The sequence below is a fragment of the Geotrypetes seraphini genome, chromosome 7 (genome assembly GCF_902459505.1).
Source record: "Geotrypetes seraphini chromosome 7, aGeoSer1.1, whole genome shotgun sequence".
NCBI lineage: Eukaryota > Metazoa > Chordata > Amphibia > Gymnophiona > Dermophiidae > Geotrypetes > Geotrypetes seraphini.
In genome coordinates this window covers 42556326-42579810 of record NC_047090.1, presented here as the reverse complement: position 1 = coordinate 42579810, position 23485 = coordinate 42556326, and the positions used below count along the sequence as shown (strand labels likewise).

At 38.1% G+C, this 23485-nt stretch overlaps 1 protein-coding gene across 2 annotated transcripts in view; it reads left to right on the top strand.

Moving 5' to 3' along the window:
* The window catches only part of SLC6A12 (solute carrier family 6 member 12), a 159157-nt gene extending 136472 nt beyond the window's left edge, over positions 1-22685 (top strand). Inside the window, exons 15-16 of one of the 2 annotated variants that reach the window (XM_033952482.1) lie at positions 17026-17196; positions 20271-22685. In XM_033952482.1, coding sequence (XP_033808373.1) covers positions 17026-17196; positions 20271-20432 — 333 coding nt within the window. In that variant the 3' untranslated portion in view covers positions 20433-22685. Of the gene's footprint in view, positions 1-4060; positions 4387-17025; positions 17197-20270 lie in introns of those variants that run through there. The other variant, XM_033952483.1, reaches the window with a different exon arrangement.
* The last annotated feature ends 800 nt before the right edge of the window (positions 22686-23485 follow it).

Below are 23485 nucleotides of genomic sequence, written 5' to 3'. Positions count from 1 at the left end.
ATTAGAATTGAAACATCCAGGTCAGGGTATTTCAAGTTCCATTAGTTTTTTATAACAGGATTTTCCAATGTAGAGCCTCTTTTAAGATATTTGGTAAATGGATGTTTGTTTGGGGTATGTTTGGCAGGAGCATCCATTTCAGAAACATAAACAGCTTAAATATTAATGGAGCCAACATGTATGGATGTGAACAGGAGAAACTGCCCTCACAGAGGTGAACAGCAAATGCAACAACAAAGGTGACCAATCGGTGTTCAGTCTCTTTATTAGTAAACAGACTCGACACGATCGTGTTTCGGCCCACAGGGGCCTGCCTCAGGAGTCTTTTAGTGAATTTATTTGTACAAATCACGAAAAACACTTCAATACATACTATAAATAAGCTGCAGCTCTAATGAATGGCTTTGCACGAATGGAATCTGTGGGCCGAAACACAATCGTGTCGAGTCTATTTACTAATAAAGAGACTGAACACCGATTGGTCACCTTTGTTGTTGCATTTGCAATAAATATGTATGTGTTGGTATTTCAGAACATACATATTTATGTGGTTAAAAAAAGAGAATGATGTGCACTAAAGAAGAAGTGTCCTCCAATATGTCTGATGGTTGAAGATCTTTATTGTTCAAACATCATATAAGACGTAAGATGGAAGTTGACATCTCCCGTATTACGCACGGGATGACATTCTTCTTTGATTGATTTTGGTCGTATATCTTCTTGAGTACAAGCATACTTCTTACATCATCATTCGTACTTTTAAGACTCCTGAGGCAGGCCTTGATGGCCGAAACATGTACATGTCGAGTCGATGAATGTGTTTTATTGATGTTTGAACAATAAAGATCTTCAAATCATCAGACATATTGGAGAACACTTCTTTAGTGCACATCATTCTCTTCTGGACAATTCCACTCTGATTCGTGCATATTTGTGGTTGTGGTGTTGTTTTCCCCTGTTTTTTTCTGTGTTAAAAAAAGAGAAACATAGAAACATAGAAATATGACGGCAGAAAAGGGCCACAGCCCATCAAGTCTGCCCACTCTACTGACCCACCCCATTAGGTCTGAGTGCTAATGACCTAGTACCTTAACTCGACCCTCGTAGGGACCCCACGTGGATGTCCCATTTATTCTTAAAGTCAAGAACGCTGGTGGCCTTGACCACCTGCACCGGAAGCTTGTTCCAGTGATCTACCACCCTTTCTGTGAAGAAATACTTCCTGGTGTCACCATTAAATTTCCCTCCTCTGAGCGGGTGCCCCCTTGTGATCGAGGGTCCCTTGGGAAAGAATATGTCGTTTTTCACCTCGACACGACCTGTGATGTACTTAAATGTCTCAATCATGTCTCCCCTTTCCCTGCGCTCCTCTAGAGTGTAGAGCTGTAATTTGCCCAGTCTTTCTTCGTATGAGAGACCCTTGAGTCCAGAGACCATCCTAGTGGCCATCCGCTGGACCGACTCAGCTCGAAGCACATCTTTACGGTAATGTGGCCTCCAGAATTGCACACAGTATTCCAGGTGAGGTCTCACCATGGTTCTGTAAAGTGGCATTATGACTTCAGGTTTGCGGCTGACGAAGCTTCTATTGATACATCCCAACATTTGCCTTGCCTTGGATGAGGCCTTCTCTACTTGTTTGGCAGCCTTCATGTCTGCACTGATGATTACTCCCAAGTCCCGTTCTTCTGAAGTCCTAGCTAGTGTTTCTCCATTCAAGGTGTAAGTTCTGCATAGATTTCCGCTGCCGAGATGCATGACCTTACATTTCTTAGCGTTGAAGCCCAGCTGCCATGTCGAGGACCAGTTTTCCAACGTGATCAGATCCTGTGTCATACTATCCTTGAGATTGCTTTCACTTACTATATTACATAGTTTTGCGTCGTCGGCGAATAGTGCTACTTTACCCTGAAGCCCTCGGGTCAAGTCCCTTACCAAGTTTGCGTTCATGGACTAGATTTGAAACTTGAAACTTAAAGTTCAGATTCCTCTTTCCCACATACATAACTTTGCACTTGCTCACATTAAACGTCATCTGCCATTTTGACACCCAGTCTTCCAGTCTCACAAGGTTCTCTTGCAATTTTTCACAATCCTCTTACAATTTAACAACTTTGAACAACTTTGTGCCATCAGCAAATTTAATTATCTCACTAGTTATTCCCATCTCTAGATCATTGATAAATATGTTAAAAAGCAGCAGTCCCAACACAGATCCCTAGGGGACCCCACTATTTAAACTAGATAGACTAGATAGTGAACCTAAATAGAAACAGGCAATTTCAAATGAAAGAATGTTTTAGGAGGAAAAGCCTCAAAACCCCATCAGGGAGAAGCCCTCCTCTAACTAGAGAGGGTAAATTACTTCATTGGCATAAAAACCTCCTGAATAGCATATGGCATAAGTTTTGCTCAAATGAAGGCAATAATCAAAACCTTATTTAACATTCTATTAAAAGTAATGTTTTTGTAAAGAAAACATGAAAAACTTTTCTTCAGCATGTGGTTCAGCACAGGCTCCCAAACCCCACCAACAATGACCAAGCATTGTGCCTCGTGGCTGCTTCAGAGAATTAAGGAGAAATGAGCCTGTGAAGTCAAGTACAGTTAGTCACACCATTTTCATATTGAAAAATTCTGAAATTCAGATTCTGGAACTTGGCTGCAATGCAGATGGCTGTGTGACTGCTGAGCTCTTCCCCTAACAGCACTTACAGCTCAAATATCAGTATTTTAAAGGACTGTTTTTGTCCCCAGAAGATAAATATTTACTTTGGATGGCAACAGGAAGACAAACGCAGTTAGAGGCCGCTTTTGCAGTGATGGGATCAGCCAAGAGATCAAAGCCAGACCCACCCCCCACCTTCTAAGGTGCCATTACCAAAAGGCTCCATGGAAATTTTAGAGCAGCTGATGGGGGAAATGAAAAGCATTAAACAGCTGATACAAGACAATGCCGTTAAGCTTTCAGCAGTACAAGAGGAAGTGGCAAACCTTGCAAAACAAATGCAGGTCTCTAACAACAGACTGGAAAGCTGTGAGAATCAGGTAGCTGACTGTGAGACTAAGCTGATTCAATGTCACTCAGATCACAAGACTGTTATTCGCCTGGCAAAAGAATTTGAAGATTTAAATAACAGGGGAAGGAGGAAGAATGTCAGATTAATAGGTCTTCCTGAGGGAGTGGAAGAGCCAGATGCTATAAAGTTTTTGGAAGTGTTCATACCAAAAACACTCTCATTAAAATTCCCTCAACCATTGGAATTTGAAAGGGCCCATCAAGTCCCATCAAGAAGGATTAATGGTCAGACTGGTCCCAGGCCACTAATTTTCAAATTTCTGCGATTCATACAAGCATTAGAAATATTAAAGGTAGCCAAACAAAAAAGAAATTTAAAGTGGCAAGATTCTAAAATTTTTCTCTTACCTGACTTTGCAAAGGCTACAGTGTAAGGAAGCAATTTTTGATGCTCCACCCACAATTGAGGCAGATGGAAGCAAACTACGGGCTATTATATCCTACAGTGATGAGGGTCACCCACTGCAATAAGACAACTCATTATGAGGACCCAGGGAAGCTGCAGGAATATATTAATAAATTCACGGAGGAGATGTCATAAATTTCTCTGTTTAAAAGGATTAAAGCTGAAGCACATCTTTGTTTATTTTGTTCACTTTTGGTTTTGGTTGCAGTGGCTTGACTTGGGAAGAAAGGTAACTGATTTAATATTTCAGCATTATTTTTTGAGTAAAGGAAAATGGATTTATTAATTCAAGTTGACAACATTCAGTGATGTTTTTTTCTTCAAGGAACTTACTCAGAGTTCTACCTTTAAAATCATTATCTTCAACTCGGTTTTGAATGCTCTTAAGGGTTATAGAATTGGTTGCATTAGGATTGGATAAGAGGTCTGCCAATCATCTATTCGTCATCACAGGATCCTCTACTAATAGGAAGTTGCATTGAGGAAGGAGGGTTTCTTCAGAGGAATCGGGATTACATGATGACTATTTTATTTACATGAAAGAGTGGATTAATGAGATGATTTTATTTCTTCAGCTTTCTCCGATTCGTTTCGTTACTGCTTCAGGCTGCTAAGGAGCACAATTGTCAGCAGGGGAAGAATCTGAAGCTGGAGAGAAGGCTGTGAAGTCACTGCAAGAACTGCTAAGACTGAACAACGTTGTGAGACACTGAAATTTGCTGTACTGGGTGGGGTGGCAGAGGTTATGGGTTAATATTCTATTACTTTAATTGATATTTTATTTTTACCATTCATGGGATGAATTCAGTGTTGCAAGGAGAATGGGTTGCAGTGAATGATGACTGTGTGATAGATGCTTGATGTGAAAGGTGATTTTGCATATGGAGAAAATTCTTAAATTTGCTGGATGAAGATAATAATTTTTTTTTTTTTTTTTTAAATTTTTATTTATAAAATTTTCATTCTTACAATAAATAAATAGCATAATATTTAGTTTATAATAATTATAGTTGTATGTACAATATCATATCATATATATTGAATCCCTTTCCCCTGTTATTTGTTTTTTCATTTTTCCTCATATTAATTTCTATATTTCCCTCCCTAACCCTATATTATTATTATCAATGTGTTAAGATATCTGATCTTTAGAATATTTTGTCAATGGATCCCATATTTTCTTAAAATTTTTTATATTTCCTTGTTGTAATGCCAATATTTTCTCCATTTTGTATATGTGACACACCGAGTTCCACCAGAATGTATAATTTAGCTTGGTATAATCCTTCCAATTTTGTGTGATTTGCTGCATGGCAACTCCTGTCAATATTAAAAGCAATTTGTTATTGTTTGCTGATATTGGACTTTGTGTTCTCATTGCAGTACCAAATAATATGGTATCATATGAGAGACCAATATGATTTTCTAGTAATATGTTAATTTGGGGCCAAATTAAATTCCAATAGGCTTTTATGCAAGGACAAAAAAAAATTAAATGATCTAATGTCCCTACTTCTATTTTACAATGCCAGCATCTATTAGATCTAGTATTATCTATTTTTTGCAAGCGCGTCGGGGTCCATAACACTCTATGTAATAAAAATATCCATGTTTGACTCATAGATGCTGACTTTGTTAATCTTAATCTCCAGGACCAGAATCTTGGCCATTGAGATGCAGAAATTGTCTGTCCAATCTCAATGCTCCAAATATCCCTAAGTCCAGTTTTCTTTTTTTTATTTAGAAATCCATATATTAATTTATACCATTTTGCGGCTTGGTGTCCCAAGAAATCCGCCTGGAAACATAAAACTTGCAAACTATATTGGGTATTAAGATCTTTCCATTCAGGGAACCCTACCTGAATGGCTTGCTTCAATTGCATCCATTTAAAATATTGTGTTTTATTTAGTCCAAATTTATTTTGCAATTGTGAAAAACTAAGCAAGGAACCTTCTGATATGACATCATTCAATGTTCTTATTCCTGCATTTATCCATTGTTTCCAGACGATTTTAAATCCGCCAATTCTGATCCTGGAGTTTACCCATATTGATTGATTTAGAGATTTAGCTATTGGTTCTGGTGATAGGTTACTTATGTATCTCAATGTTTTCCAAGTATCTAAAAAGATTCTGTTATCTTTATATCTCCTAGGCATTGTTATGGTAATTAGATGTTCTGGATATAAAGGGAACAGGAGCTGCCATTCTAAATACAGCCAATCTGGTACATTTTCCATGAGATCTGGGAGGATCCAATACATACCCTGTCTTAAAATATAGGCTTGATGATACCTATAAAAATTTGGAAAATTTACCCCCCCTTCCACAATTGGTCTTTGTAATGATACTAAAGCGATTCTTGGTCTTTTCCCAAACCAAACAAATTTTGTAAGAATATTGTTAAGTTTTTTATAAAATGACCCCTGAAAAAATATTGGTATCATACTCATTTGATAACAAACCACAGGCAATACCATCATTTTAATTGTTTGAATTCTTCCCCACCAAGAAAGATGTAATGGATTCCATTGCTCACACATTTCTGTTATTTTTTTCAATAAAAGTTTTTCATTCTCTTTGACTGTGTCTTCTATTGTATTTTTGATCATAATTCCTAAGTATTTTATTCCATCTTCTTTCCAAATAAATGAATATGGGTCAAATAGTCCTTTCGTACAATGAACATTAATTGGGAGGACTTCAGATTTGCTCCAATTAATTTTATATCCAGAAAAAGTGCCGAATTTCTCTAATAAATTAAGTATACATGGAATAGTAGTATCCGGTTCTCTTAAATATAATAAAATATCATCTGCATATGCAGAAAGTTTAAATTCCCAGTTGGAAAACGTGATTCCCTTTATCTCCTTAGTCTTATTTATTGCAATTAATAAAGGTTCTAAGACAATATCAAAAAGTAATGGAGACAAAGGGCATCCTTGTCTAACTCCCCTATGCAAATTAAATCTAGTTGATAAATTATTATTAATATATAATCTTGCACCAGGAGAGCTATACAATGTCTGGATCATTTTAATAAAACCGGAGCCTATACCAAACCATTGTAAAGCTTGATACATAAAATTCCATTCCACTCTATCAAAAGCTTTTTCTGCATCTAAAGATATTAGAAAAGCTGGATCATTTATATTTTTTGCTAAATTTAATGAGTGGAATGCTAGTCTAGTATTATTTGATGAATGTCTTTTAGCAATAAATCCTGTTTGATGTACATCTATAATGAAAGGAAGAGCTTTTGCCAATCTAAGTGCTAATACTTTAGCCATTAATTTATTATCCACATTTAATAACGAAATAGGCCTGTAATTTGAAACCAGAGTAGGATCTTTGTTTGGTTTTGGTAAGACTATAATTATCGATTCTGCCATAGTACCTGAAATATTTTCATTCTTTATTTGATATTGATATAAATTTAACAGATGTGGTAAAATGATATTTTGAAATGATTTATAAAATTCAACAGTATACCCATCTCCACCTGGAGTGGATCCAACTCTAAGAAACTTCAATGCTGTTTCTATTTCTTTTAAAGATATAGGATCTTCTAAACTTCCTTTTATATGATCCGGAATATTAGGTCCAAGAAAGGAATTTAAGAATGTTAATCCTTCTTGTTCTTTATTTTTATAAGAATTAGAAGTGTATAATTCTTTATAAAAATCAAGAAATTGTGTTATAATATCTTTTGTGCTGGTATGTGTGTTACCTTGTATATCTTTTATTGCAATAATCTTAGATTTTCTTTTCTTTGCTTTAAGAAAATTTGCTAATAATTTTCCCGCTTTATTTGAATTGCCATAATATTGTACTTGTTTATTGAAAATGTCTTTTCTCACATATTGAGAAGAAATCTCATTATATTTAACTTTTACTTTTAACAACTCTTGTAATGTATTGTTTTCCCATTTTTTAATTAATTTATTTTCTAATAATTTAATTTGTTTTTCCATATCTTCATATTGTTTTTTAAGTTGTTTTTTAATAAAAGCTGAATAAGAAATAATATTTCCTCTCATTGTTGCTTTAAAAGCATCCCATAAAATTTCTATATTAATGTCATCTGAAGAATTAAGTTGAAAGAATTCTTGCATTTTTACTTTAAGATCTTCTAAGAATTTCGAATCTGCTAATAAATCATTATTAAATCTCCATATTGAATTAAATTGATCAATATTATAATTCTTAAGGTTAATCCACACACCAGCATGATCTGAAATTATAATGGGATCTATAACTGCTTTTGATACACGCTGCGCTATGTTATTAGTTACAAAAATATAATCAATTCTTGAGAAAGATTTATGGACCTGAGGATTACTCGAATCGTGAGAGAAGAAGCAATGTTCGTCTGATAGGTTTACCGGAAGGAGCAGAAAAGGGGAATCCGGTGACCTTTATAGAAAACTTATTACCAAAACTACTTCCTCTACAAACTAAATATCCCATAGAGATTGAAAGAGCACATAGAGTGCCAACAAAGAGATCAGAAAAGCATCAAGGACCGAGGCCACTGATATTTAAACTACTACGCCACCAACAGGTCATGGAAATTTTTCATCTTGCAAAACAGAATAAAGGTTTACAATATCAAGATGCCCGTATTCACTTTGTCCCGGATTTTGCAAAAAGCACAGCAATTAAAAGAAAGAAACTGCTGGATTTGAGACCACAACTACGTGAACTGGGAGCAAAATTTGGTCTTGTATACCCAGCAAATATGAAAGTAACCATAGCAAACAAAACTTTAACCTTTGATAATCCTGAAGAGCTACAAAAATATATACTAAACCAGGAAATGCCAATGTCATCTTAATTTTCTTTATTTTATTATAATGAATGTCAAGTTTGAATGTCTTATAATATAAACAGGTAGGGGAAATGATATGTATTAAGAAGAGCTAATATCACCTTGTATTTTTTGAAATTATTGATTGAATATAATAAGTATTTAGCAGATGAAAAACGGTATAGAATGTTTTTGACTCTGTTCAAAAAATTCCTACATTCTAGAATGGAATGATTCTTTAAATGATAAATTAACATATAAGTATACAAGATCTTAGATAAAAGTAATATAGTTTTTAAACAAGGAAGAATATAATATTTATTAGATAATAAATAAGAACTTGAATATAAAAACGAGATATAAGCCCTTAATTGGTTTTAGAAAGTTAATAAATAAATTAACTATTGATATTAATAATAATAAATGCTGTAATGAGCAGATCCTAAATACTATTATGTGATTGAATCATGGTCCAGAGCTTTCTTCCTATGGAATGTATGTAAGAATGAATGAAGATCTATGTATGTATATATAACCCACTTCTCAGAAGACAATACAGGAAGAATAAACCTATTAAAAATCCTTTCTCTGATTCAATGGAACTACAAATCCCAGAAGTCCTTGCAAAAGGAAATACATGTAAAGAATAACTCTTAAAACCGGATGAACTATGAACAAATATGAATAAATAAACTACTAGACTTGACAATAAAAGATAAAGGATTACATCGGATGAAAGATCACAAAATAAACTAAAATTAGATCGTCGCTGGAACCGGAACTTATTCGGAATTAACAAACTATTGAAAAGAAATGAATAATACTCTGGATATAAAAAATACGAAGAAGAAGAAAGGAAGAAAAAATAATATTTACTTGGATGAATAAGATAATGGAATGACACATCTTTAACTTTGATATATCTTAAAAATGAAACTAGGAAGTATGTTATATGAATGAGGTATGACTCTGTATAATGAAGGAAGGAAGCTCTGGAACGGGAAAAAAAAAAAATCATATAGTACAAGTAGCACACATATGTGAAACATTGTTTATTTTCCAAAGAAATGAAACATCTCATTATATAATATATAAGTTTAAAAGAATTATAAGGATCTAGAATATATTCATAAACTTATATATTACTTAAAAATATTATAAAGAAATAGAATTAGAAAATATAAAGGTGATATATATGAATTTTTTTTAAAAAAAAAATTTACAATATTTTTCATATTATTTGAATTAATAAGATATACTAATAGTTATAAAATATGAAAATGATACAGAAAATAATATTTGAAAAGATTAAATTTAACATTGGGGAAAAAAAAAAAAAAAAAGGCAAAATGTTTAAATATTATATGGATTGTTAATGTTATTTAGTAATATATGATATATTTGTGACTTGTATCTGAATCTTAACAGGAAATGGACTTTTGTGGAGTGTTTTGATACCTGACCTAAGATGCGTGTTGCCAAGCATACACAGATAATATTGGGGGGGAAGGGAGGGGAGGGAGGGAAGAGGGGAAGAAAGAGAATGGGGAAAATATATTATTACAATGTGTGGATATCTGAAAATAATAATCATATGATTTCATGTCAAATTTTAATTACAAAAGTAAATGGATATTAAAATTTTTTCAATTAATGTCAATGGCTTAAATCATCCTATAAAAAGAAAAAAATTATTAGGTTTTCTCCATAAGCAAAACGCAGATATTTATTTCCTACAAGAGACACACCTTTCGGACACTGAATCTAGGAAGCTAACAGAAGGATGGATATCAAAATGTTTTTATTCACCGGCAATAGGGAAGAAAGCAGGGGTAGCGATAATAATAAATAAGAAATGCAAAGCTGATTTTAAATTAATAAATTCTGACTCTTCAGGAAGATGGATACATATTAAAATGGATCTGGGAAATACAACCCTGGATTTATTTAATCTTTATGCTCCTAATTCGAACCAAATGGAGTTTTTTAATCAAATTCAACAGATATTACTACCACTGGCTACTTCTAACTTAGTAGTAGCTGGAGATTTCAATGCTGTAATGGATCCAATTGTGGACAAGAAACCAAGTAAAATCATAAAATCTTTAGGATTAGATAATTTAATACAATCTTGTAATTTAATAGATATATGGCGTATCCTTCATTTTAATGATCGGGAATATTCTTTTTTTTTTTTTTTTTTTTTGGATGAAGATAATAAAAGGGATCTCTGGGGGTGGAATATTTGGTAACAGTTGGAATGCATTTCCAGTGTTTGGAAATTGACTGTTGTCATGAATGGAGAGTGTGTGTGTTTGAAGTGTGCTTGTGATTGTAGCTCCAGGCCACATCAAGCTGCAGTGGGTAAATGGGTAGTATTGGGGAATGTTTGGCTATATAAATCTATAAGGGAGTATGAGTGTAAAGTTTCTGGGGCCTGATAGATAGTAGCTTTTGTTGGTTTAAGGAATATATAGATATGGAGTTTATATGTATTGTGACGGGGCCAGGGGTAAGCCAACTCTGGCAACCCGGCTCCCGCCCTAGGTGCAAGTATTAGCGCTCTTTGGAGGATCACTCTGGAATAAGCACAGCAGAGGGAAAAAAAACCTTTCCACCAATAATTTCCAGTTCCAAGTTTTATTATCCAGTTCAGTTTGCACTGGTTCTAATACAGCCACACTGGCTGATGGTGCTTGGAGGAGATTTATCACAAACAAAAGTTCTCCTTACAGCCACTTTTTGTATCAATCAGAAAAAAGAAAAAAAAAACCAAACAAGTCCCTTTTAATCCAGGTTTCTTTCTCACAGTTTGACTGCCATGCTTTGCACAGTTCTGGGCAGCATTCTGGTTTCAAAAACTTATTTGCAAGAGCCCCTGTGGACTAGCCGGCCCTGGGCTTTAGCGCCACTCTTTTTAGGCTTGGCGCAGTTTGTAGCCCACTGTAGCCCAGGACAGGGCTCAATAGCACTCCCAGTGGTTACCACAAAATAGCACACTGACGTGTGACCCAAAATGGAGTCACCCTGCAGGACTGGACTTTAAACAGGAACAAAAATCACAAAGCATCACAATCAAAGTTCATGAAAAAATGATTCAACTTTACTCATTCCTTTCTTGAAAGTAAGTAGTTCATCATTATAACTTGTACACTTGTCAGAATTCTCCCACAGCAGCAAGAAACCAAAATATCAAAAGAAACAAGTGAAAACAGTACAAAATAAAGTTCTAGGCTTGTTCTCAGCCTTAACTCAATCCTCGCTGCAGGTGAGGATTTAGCTCTCCCTAGAGCTAATACTGCCTGTGCCCAAGCAGGTAGTTTCAAAGAAAATACAAACACAGTTCAAGGCATTTGTTCAATAGCTCTAGTGTCCAAAGTTCCATTAAAGCCTCTGGCCAGTTCAGCTCACTGCCAGGATAGGAGAGTGTCAGGTTTTGCAAAAGAAAGGCCTCAATACAGGCTTTCAAAATTCCTGCCCAGGATGATAGCAAAACCTCTCCCAAACAATACACACTCCCAGCTTACCAAAACAAAAATAGTCCCAAACAGTCCAGAGCAAAAATCACAACTCACTTATTTGCTGGTAGAGACCCAGTCTACCTGCATGGCTTCAGAAAAATCAGGAGCGTACTCTGACAGACTTTCCTCACACTCCATGGGCTGTTCTTCTGGAAATAGCAGCTCCTCAGCTTGTCCAGCCTCTAACAGCTCCATGGGAATAGGGCGGTTGCTCCTGCTTGGCCCTGGGGAATCCCTAGGGAGAAAAGGTTTAAACCTTCTCCCTAGCTGACCTCCCTGTCTGTTCTCAACTGCAGGTTTAAATACTTTGGGGCAACGCCCTACTCTAGTGGAGTCAGCAGAGTAGCTGGGACCTCTTGGGCTCCCCCGGTGGTCACAGGATAAATTATCAGTCTCAGGATTTACATGCACCTTCCTGATTCCACCTCGGGTTTTCATTTTTACTTTTTTTCCTGAACTAACAGGGACCCTGGCAGGCATCGTGTCTGCCTGGTCACAAGTTATTGTATTGAGCCCCCTGTTTCTTCAGGAAGTTCTCCCCACCTGACTACCTGAAGTATAAATACCCCCACTACCCTTCTTATTTCTGGGCAGGGGGCTGGAAACCATCCACCCTTGTTTTAATGATCTAAGATTACCCTCCCAAAAGTTTCCCACTATCAGGGATGTGCAAAGTCAGGTCACTGAATACACTCCGGGCTTTATTTCTCCTTTTAAAGTTAGTTAGCATTACCCATCCCCCATTCACTATGCTTTGCTTGCATACAGGGATTCTGGTTTAATTTCTGTTGCTAACCAATCCTCACATTCACACATCAAACTCTCATTCATTATACAGTCCCTCATGAGGACAGAAATGTTTCTTTAAGTACTTTAGACCATTGTTATAGAACAAACTTTCATCCCTTTCCCCCACACAGTACCTTACTGATTCATGCTGCAATCAGACATATAGTCTAAGGCTTCTGAGTTGCAGTCCATTTCATTTCCCTCAGAGATATCTCTCTTTACCTCCATAAGAGATTCCTCACTCTCTGAAGCTGGATACAGGCTATCCTTTGAAGCAGCATTTGGCAAGACCTGCTCATGGAGCTTTTCCCTTCCAATTAGTCTCTGCTTAGGAAGCAGTCTTATCAGCATGGCAGTGCTGTGGGACTGGTGGTTTCTTAGCAGAAGGCAGGAAGACAGCGTTCCTAGCCTTCAGTTCCCTGTTCTGTGAGGAACGTCCTTCCCTCCAGGTTCCTGATTGCTTCCTTCTGTTCTCAGCTGGCCTTGATTTATTCTGCTGTGTAACTTTCACTGGTGCTCTAGCCACGTTCTGCCTGTCAGCTCCTCCTCTTTCCTTAACCCTTGCTGTGTCAGATTGCCTGACCAGAGGTTTTTCTGGAGAATAAACAGATGGTTTATAAAAGGGATTATAATGACTGGGAACAGGTATTCTGTTCTTCTCTGCCATCTCTTCTATGTTCTGCCCTGCCTGTCTGATCTTAGCACTGGGAACAGGATTAATGGCCAACTTCCTTGGCTTAGGAATAGGCACATTTTCTTTAGTGGCAGGGTTTAAAGCAGGTTTTGAACCCGTGACAGGGGCTTCCCTGTCACAGTATGAAAGGTGTTTGAGTACATTTTTGGGAAATATAGAGGGTGGATTAAGTTTCCAAGTTTCCAAGTTTATTGGTTTTTAATATCCCGATCATAAAACAAATATCTGACCGGTTAACAATAATATTTGAAATAGGAAAGGAAGAATAGTTTAAAGGTGTATTAGAAAGATTAGTAAGAAAAATAAAAAAGAAAAAACATAAAACATACGGACAAACCTGACAGTGAGGATGAGTGGGGAGGAAGGGAAAAGTTACATAATCTTAGAAGAAATGGGATAGAGGGAAGGGATATAACACAAGGGGTAAGGGTGCGTGGTATGAGAGATATGCGCTGAAGAGAAGGTTAGTTTTGAGAAAGAGATCAACAAGTGAACCAAGAAAAGATTAGGATTTGGCAAAGGCATCATTAATCATTAATATTTCTTTACTTGTTTGTGATAATAATCTTTTAATTTATGATTGATATAGAAGACTATGACATATTTCTTTTACTAGGTATAACTCATGAATTTTATTAAATTTTACTGATTTATCTAATTTATAAACTATCTTCAAAATGTTTGTGAATTGTGTTTTTATACTGTTTCATGATTTTGTATTTTAAATTCCTATATGGGTTTGACTGAAATATTCCTTTTTCTTTATATGGTTTTTAATAACAGTTATGGGAATTGTAAATTATTATAAATTATCAATTGAAGAGGGTGGATTCTGTGGAGGGATTTTAATGTGCTTGGGGAGGGATGGTAATTATTTGTCGATATTCGTGCATCCAAGTTTTCATATGATTTACAGGGAAGGGATAAGGGAGGGGAAGGGGGATTTTTAGTTTTGGGTTCTGGGTGTATGTGGAAAGATTAATTTGGATTCTGACAAATAAAATATTAGTTTATTATTTATTAGTACCTATTTATGTATAGGAAATGGATTTAAAATTATACTCATTAAACATAAACGGACTCAATCACCTCATCAAAAGGAAAAAGACTCAATTTTCTGAAACAACAGCAAGCAGATATTTATTTTATACAAGAAACTCACCTTTCTTCAATTTAGGCTGCTAAATTAGAAAGGGGTTGGAGAAAGCATTGTTTTTTTACTCCTGCGATAGGGAAAAAAGTGGGTGTGGCAATCCTAATTAGTATTAAGATTTCTGCTACATTTGATAACTTTGGGGCAGATCCAATGGGTAGATGGCTCTATGTTAATATGACTTCAGGGAAAGATACCCTGATGCTTCTGAATATTTATGCACCGAATACGAATCGGGCAGATTTTTTTTTTAACTCCAATAAACAATTCTGTCACTGGCTATGTCTAATGGAATCATAGCTTGAGACTTCAATGCTATCATAGATGCATTAATGGATAAACAACTGAGTAGACAAAATCATTAGGCCTGGATAATCTTATACATACTTGTGGTTTAAAAGATATATGGCGGATTTTTCATTTTAATGCTAGGGAATTTACATTTTGTTCCCAGGTTCATAAATCATTTTTAAGAATTGATTATTTTTTTTGTTTCCGATCACTTAATTCAACAGGTCACAAAAGCCAGCATAGATTTGATCATTTTGTCGGATCATGCTGGAATTTGGATAGAATATCAGTTCAATCGAGAAGATTCTAATAGACTTGTATGGAGGTTCAATAATACACTGCTTGCAGACTCAAACTTTCATGAGGAAATTCAAGTAAAAATAAATGAGTATTTTCAACTTAATACCTCAGAGGAAATCTCTTTGGAAATTCTTTGGGATGCTTTTAAGGCAACTATACGTGGGCAGATCATATCCTATTCAGCACATGCTCAAAAATTATTCAGATTAGAGTTTTCCAAATTGGAACAAATTATTTCGGTTTTGGAATCACAATTGGCTTTAAAATGGGAACCAGGTACTTTGAATGCCATGTTAAAAGCTAAATATAAAAATAATGAGATTTCCTCACAATTGACTAGGAAAGATTTGTTTTGTCAGCAGGCTGTGTATTATGGGAACTCAAATAAAGCAGGAAGAATATTGGGAGTTAGGCATGGATGCCCCTTATCTCCTTTGCTTTTTGATATTGTTTTGGAATCCTTATTGTTGGCTATTCAGCAGGCAAAGGCGATACAGGGAATTCCATATGCAGGTGATATTTTGCTTCATTTGAAGAATCCTGAATCAGCTATCCCTCCTTTACTGGAACTGATTGATCGATTTGACAAATTTTCTGGTTATAAAATAAATTGGAGCAAATCAGAGATTCTTCCATTAAATGTGCATTGTGTAAAAGGTTTATTTGACCCATTCCCATTCCTTTGGAAGGAAGAGGGAATAAAATATCTGGGTATAATGATTCAAAAAACATTGGAAGACACAATGACAGTAAATGAAAAGTCTTTATTGTTGAAAGTCAAAGAAATGTGTGAGCATTGGAATCCATTACATCTTTCTTGGTGGGTGAGAGTACAAATCATGAAAATGATGCCTGTAGTTTACTACCAAATAAGTATGTTACCAGTTTATTTCCAAGGGTCCTTTTATAAAAAAACTGAATGGGATTCTTATAAAATTCCTGTGGCTTGGTAAAACTTCTAGAATCACCTTAGTATCTTTGCAAAAATCACAATTGGGGGGGGGGGGTAAATTTTCCAAATTTTTACAGGTATCATCAAGCCTTTATTTTGCATCAGAGTTGGATGCAAAATAATATTGGATTCTTCCTGAACTCATGGAGACACATTTTCAAAAAATACGTCCAAATTTTTTTTGGTTTCAAAAATCGTCTAATTATACGTCCTGCTGATCTGATCGTCCAAGCCGCTAAATCGTTCATCTTTATACCATATTTTCATCCAATTTTTCATCCAAGTCAAAAACGCCAAGAACAAGCCCTGTTGGACATGGGAGGGGTCTGCAAAGTGATGGACTGCACACCCAGACATGCCACCTAAATAGTGGGCACTGCTGTGAACTTCACAAAAAGGGTGCCATGTCATCATCTCTCTACAGCTCCCTTATAGGTCATGGTGAGCCCCCAAACCACCTCCAGAATCCCCTAGACCTACTTATCTACCATCCCAATAGCCCTTATGGCTGCAGAAGCCACTTATATGCCAGTACAAAAGGTTTTGGGGGTGTATAGGGGAGTGCACATGTTTCAGTATCAATGCAGTGATTACAGGGGCTTATGGGCATGGGTCCTCCTCTCTATGGGTCCCTAACCCACCCCCAAGATGACTTAAGCTGCCTCTGTGCTGGACGACTAGGCCAGGCTGAATTTTAAAGATGTTATTAATATTTTTAGGGGGGGTCGATGATCACTGGGGTAGTATGTGGGGGTTTGTATTATGTGTTTTCAATGCTTATCTGGTGAGTTTAGGTGGGTTATTGTGACTTAGACCATGTTTTACATGTTATACATAGTCTAAGTCACAACATCCAAGTTCCGTCGATCGTGGGTTGTATAACTTTTGGTTATACATGCTGTACGACTAAGTCTAAGCCGGCCCATGTTCTGGGCTTGATGGACCTTCATTCTATTCCAGTATGGCAATTCTAATGTTCTTAGTTTTTCTCTTGCACATTCTTATTGCTTATTTTCTTCCTTTTCCAGGGAACATTTCTGTTTTCACTGATTAAGTACACACCCCTTAAATATAACAACAAGTATGTCTACCCTCCCTGGGGTTATGCTGTTGGCTGGCTGATGGCACTCTCATCAATGATCTGCATTCCTTTGTATGCCATCTACTACTTTTTAAGAACTGAAGGATCATTGTCAAAGGTAAAACAATAGAGGGAAGTAGAATGAAAGACACCATATAAATCTCAAAGGTTATGATAATCATCCTATTATTATTCTGAGCATTGTATAATAATAATCTAAGGGTATGTTATAGACCAGGGGTACTCACACTTTTTGAGCTTGCGAGGTACTTTTAAAATGACCAAGTCAAAATGATCTACCAACAATAAAATTTAAAAAAAACACAAAGCACACTGTATGCAGAGAAAATGTTAATTATCATTTATATTCTGTGGTTTTCTCAAAGAGGTCAAGGCAGATGACTCTATGCAATGTCACCTCTGTAACAACTATATAAAAATAGACAAATATACACCTCTCCCTTTTTACTAAACCGCAATAGCAGTTTTTAGCACAGGGAGCTGCGATGAATGCTCCGCGCTGCTCTTGATGCTCATAGGCTCCCTGTGCTAACAACAGGTATTGCGGTTTAGTAAAAGGGGGCCGTAGTGCAAAATATAGACAGCAGATATAAATTCTCAAAACAGACACATTTTGATCACTAAATTGAAAATAAAATCATTTTTCCTACCTTTGGTAATTTCATCAGTCTCTGGTTGCACTTTCTTCTTCTGACTGTGCATCCAATATTTCTTCCCTTCTTTCAGCCTCCTGTATGCTTCCTCTCCTCCAGACCTAATTCCCTTCCCTAACTTTTTCTTCCTCTCTCCCTGCCCCCTCCCCTTTCTTTCTTTCTCCCTGCCTCCTTCTTTCTTTCTGTCTGTCTTTCTGTCTCCCTGTCCCCTTTCTTTCTTTCTCTCTCTCTCCATGCCCCCTTTCTTTCTTTCTCTCTCTCTTTCCCCCCTTTCTTTCTGTTTCCCTTCTTTCTTTCCATTTCCATGCCTGCCCCCTTTCTTTCTTTCTCCCTGCCCTCCCCCAAGCCAATGCCACCGCCATTGAGGAACAGGCCCCCCAAGCCACTGCCACCCCAAGCTCTCCCTGATGCTTAACACAGAAGCATTGGGCCAACCAGCATTCCTCTCCCTGACGTCAATTCTGACATCGGAGACGAAGTTCTGAGCCAGCCAGGCAGCAATTGGCTGGCCCAGAACTTCCTCTCCGACGTCAGAATTGACGTCGGGGAGAGGAAGGCTGATCAGCCCGGAGCTTCTGCATCCTGTTTACGGCATCGGGATGCAGGTAGAACGCGAAGGCAATGCGAGTCTATCAAGGAGCCTGGGATGGGCATAAATAGATGCTGTAACATGTCTCCTTATTGTCTTCATGTTTGTTTTCAGAGTAAACTCCTTAACACAAGTTTGGTGGGACACAGTTCATACTCCCAATATTGTGCCGATATGGTAAACTGTCTAAATAATCAGTAACATGTATCTCAGAAACCTGACTTGCTAGCTGAATTTCAGTTACAGATCTGAAATTAGTGTCATTAAATTAACTACGAAGACTTCTTAAGTTCTCAGTAGCAAAGAAAAGCATTTTTTGTTGACCAGTGTAATTTCCCATATGCATATAAAGAGGGGATGTTTGGGTGGAGCATAGGCAAAGTTTACAAGTATGCATGATTATTATAAAATAAGCTAATCTATATACATATTTGTGCAAGGTGTGGACATTTATACCTGCTCAAGAAGGTATAAGTGTCTACACCTGCACTGTAGGTGTGATTTCTGCCACTTATGCTTGTATTTTATAAAACACACTCACAGATGTCTATCTCTATGAAATAGCTCTTAAGTAGGCCCCTTCTTGGTCTCTTAAACCAGGTGCTCTGTTATAAACTTGCCCCTATATGCCCATCCCTAGAACTGATAAAGGTTGCCAGTTTGTTTTCCATTTTTATCTATTTTATTGATTTGATTTGATTATTTTAAAAACATTTGTATTTCATGTATTCCTCTATTTATGGCAGATTACAAAAAAAAATATGTAATTAAGAATAACAACATAAAATGCTACACAAAACAAGATAAAACAACACAAGAGCTCTATCCAGACTTCTCAACCAGGGTTCTTCCCAGCTAAATTAAATAGACTGTCATGAGTGTGTTTTTTTGAAACAACTAGGTCTTACGATGTTTCCAAAATTGCAGAAGAGTCAGTTTTGCATAAATCTTCAGGTAGTGAACAGTGGCATAGACATGGGTGGACCTGGGCCCACCCAAAATTAGTACACCAATGGTGTGGCTGGCAGGCATCCCCTCCAATCAAATGGAAATAAATACCTAAACTGGCAGGGATCTGCAAGCTCTGCCAGCCAAAGACCTCCTCTTAGCAGAAACATTTACGTATATCCTGTGCAACTGATGGCAGTGTTCCTAAGCTGCTGTCGCCATGCCTCTCCTGTGTGCTCAGTTTATGCACATGTACAGAGGATGGCCATGTCAGTGGTTCAGGAGCTCTGCCATTGGTTGCACAGGGTGTAAATATTTCTGATAGGAAGAAGTCTTCAGTTGGCAAGGCTTGCAGATGTCCTGCCAGCTCAGGTATTTCTTTCTGTTTGATGGGGGGAGGTGGGGGGGGGTTTACATTGGAGGGAGTGATGATGGCTGGGAAAGGATGAATTTTTGGGCTCACCCTCTTTGGGCTCAGGCCGTCAGGGCTCATGGTAGCGAATCCCATAATTTTGGACAAATAACTTGGAAGGTGGATGTGTGAAGGTCAAGAAGACTAACTTTTCAAAAGCTGAGAACTTCAAGTAAATATTTATCCACTTATCAGAGGCTTATACAACCTAAGAGAAGCAAACAAAACTTCAGTGGCTTCATTCTTAATGGCTTTAAAGGCAAGAGTCAACCCTTTAAATTGAAGCCTCTTCTCAATCAGAAACCAATGAAGAGTTATTAGTATCCCTTTTTTGTATGAATAGCATGACTGCTGTTATCTTGTTTTGTGTGTACTTGTTTGGTTTTGCATTGTAATGCTACATGCACACAAGGATGAATGGTAAATTCATCCTTGTGTGCATGTAGCATTACAATGCAAAATCAATAAAATTGGATTTAGTATACTGCAGAATCAGGTTCGCTAAAATGTTGGTCAGTAATAGTATATGTTGCAAAGTCTCTGACTTTGATTTTTAAATCATTTTACAGCGATTGCAACAACTTATTGCTCCAGCAGAAGACTTGCCACAGCCAAAGAAGTATCTACCTAACTTTGGACAGCAATGGAACTGCTCAGATCTGGGGTTTAGGCCCCCACCCTTTTCAGCTAAGGAGGGGCTCATGCCCTTAGACACAGAAACTCACTTCTAATCCTTAAGACAGCTAGAGACAGTCTCCAGTTTTTCAGTGGAGATTTTTCTCCTTCTGTACCAGGACCTTGTTTTCTCAGTACAAACATCACTGCTTTCTTCAAAGATGGTTCCTTGCTACATGCATTAGCTGTGGTGGTATCAATGCCACCAGTTTGCTAGTACCTTTTAAAGCAGTGATTATAGGAGCATGCTGATTTCAGAAGTGTGCTGAGAAAGGAAATCTCTTCAATGCTGAGAACTACTGTGCTTTTGTACAAGATTCCTCTCTGTCATTTGTCAGTGCCAAGGCTGAATTCTTCCTTATGCCAGAAATTTTCAAGCTGATACAGTTTTATTGGATTAATTGCATACATGGAGGGGCATAATCAAAAGAAACGTCTAAGTACCCTTTTGCTCTAAGTCCCTAGATGCAGAAAGCAGACAGCAGGGAAATGTTTGTTCTAAAAAAAAAAAGTCCAAAACGAAGATGTTGTTTTATTGAACGACCTACCTGTATGTTCACCCAAACCACCACTACGTCTATCCTTAAGACACATTCCAAACCAAAAAATCGCCCAAGCTCCCAAATGCCCAAAAAAAGACCTTTTAGGCGAAGGAGGGGCCAGTCCTTCACCTAAAAGCAGGATTCTGTAACCAGCGTCTGTCATAAACAACATTGGATAAAGAATCCTGGAACCGCTCCCCCCCCCCCAATCGTGGCAGGAGAGATGCTTAATCTCTCCTGCCGGACACAAAGTACCCCCTCCCCCGTATGACTTATTGGAAGGAGGGAGCCCAAGCTCTCCTGCCAGAAGGAAAGCACACACACTCCTGCTGGAAGGAAAGCACTCCCCCGAACCACTTAACCCCTTGACCATGCACCCAGCCGCCGCCCCACCACCACCACCACCACGGAACCCCCTTCTAACTTGAAAAGATGGCCAGACGGACGAGTCCTCCCTCCGTAAAAACTCTGGGATAAAAACAGAAATTAGTTAGATTAGATGGATGGAAAAAGTTAGAAAAAAGTATGCTGAATTGCTTAAAATTACTATACAACAGCTAAAATCAAATTAAGTATTGTGAAAACAATCAGGTTTTTAAACTTTTTTTGGAATTGAAATAATTGATCTACCAGTCTTAGAGAATCTGGAATAATCTTTTTCAGCCTCCAGCTTCAGCCCCATTCTCCAACCTCCAGCCTCCCACCTTTCAGCCCTCAGCTATCTTCGTCCACTTGGCTCTGTCACATTCAGCCTCCAAATCCATCCCCTATCTAGCTCCCCCTTTTTGGCCCCTATCGCCAGCTCCAATCCCTTTCGCCCACCTAGCTCCACCTTTTCTGTTCCACCTTCTCAGTCCCTAACTCTACCTCCTTCTCCCATTTGGTGCACTCTTTTTTCAGCTCATGGCTCTAGCTCCAGCCCCCTTTTCCCATCTAGTTCCCCCTTTTTGACAACATACTTCATCCCTCTTCACCTACCTGTCTCTCCCTTTTTAGCCTCCAGCCCCAGCCTCCTTCTCCCACTGGCTCCCCCTTTTCAGCCCCTAGCTCTAGCCCCCTTCTCCCAATTGACTGCCCTTTTTCAACCCCCAGCTCTATCTCCCTTCTCCCACCTGGCTCCTCCTCTTCATCCCCTGCCTTCTCCCTCCTGGTTTCTCTTTTTCTGCCCTAGCTCCCTCCCTTCACCTGGCTCCCCCTTTTCAGTCCCCAGCTTCACCGCCTTCTCCTACCTGCCTCCCTCCTTTCAAACCCCCAGCCTCCTACTCCCACCTGACTCCCTCCTTTTCAGCACCTGGCTCCAGCCCCAGTCCCCTTCTCTGACTCCCCCTTTTCAGATCCCAGCTCCAGCTCCAACCCCAACCCCCTTCTCACCTGGTTCCCCCTTTTTGGCCCCCAGCTTTAGCTCCTTCTCATACCTGGTTCCCCTTTCTAGCTGCTAAATCCAGACCCAGTCCTCTTCTCCCTCCTGGCTCCACCTTTTCAACCCCAGCCTTCTTTTCCACCTGATTTCCCTTTCAGTTTTCACCTCCAGCCTTAGCCCCTTTTTCACACTTGGCTCCCCTTTTTAGCCCCATTCCCCTTCTGCCATTTGGCTCCCCCTTTTCAGCTCCTAGTTCCAGCCACAGCCCTCTTCTCCCACTTGGGCCCCTGTCTCCACTTTTCAACTCCCAGCTGAAGTCCCCCTTCTTCCACCAGCCCTCCATTAAAAATCAATTGCAGTGCAATGGGCGCATCTATTTTCATTGTCATCTCCCTCCTATCAGCTCTGGCCACACTGTGTTAGAGATTAAATACTTCCGATTTAAGAGGAAGTTGTTCATCTCTAATGTTAGGCAGAGTGGCGGCAGTGAAAACAGACACTCCCATCACTCTGTAAATGGTTTTTGAATGCATGGCTGGTGGAAGAAGGGGCTTGGGGCTGAAAAGGGGGACAGTTGGGGGGGAAAAAGGCAATAGCGTGGCCTCTTCCTTTCTGATACCCATACTTCACAGGGTTGGCACTACAACCTCAAATGTTGGTGCCCCCTGCTGAGGTTACAATATTAACCATGTAACACCAGCCCTCTATGAGACTGTTTATGCTTGGAGCTACTGTAATGACACTAACATCACAGTGATCAAAGTAGGAATACTACAAGGGGGTGCTGAAAAGTTCTCAGCCCAATCAACCAATTTCCAAAATTCTAAGCATTTTGCCACTGTAGCTGGAAAAAAGTGTTATTTTGTCAAGTGCCAATTTTCAGAAATTAAATTCTATGTTTTGACATTGTTTCAGATCACTGATTGAACCATATCCACGCCATTCTCTTCTTGGTCTGGCTGAGAACTTTTCAGCACCCCCTTGTATAGCACAGGTAACCAGAGACTGAACTCAGTGAAAGAAAGTTTTAAACCAGAGATTGTGGACATTGTGAAAAGCAACTTGTTTTATTTCAATGAATGTAAAAAGAGATTATGTACTTATCCTGGTAAGCTCTTTTCTAGTAGATAGGTGAGACATTCTAGACAGATAGATTATAACAAGCAGCATCATGGGGCAAAGACCTGGAAAAACTGCTTAGGCATAC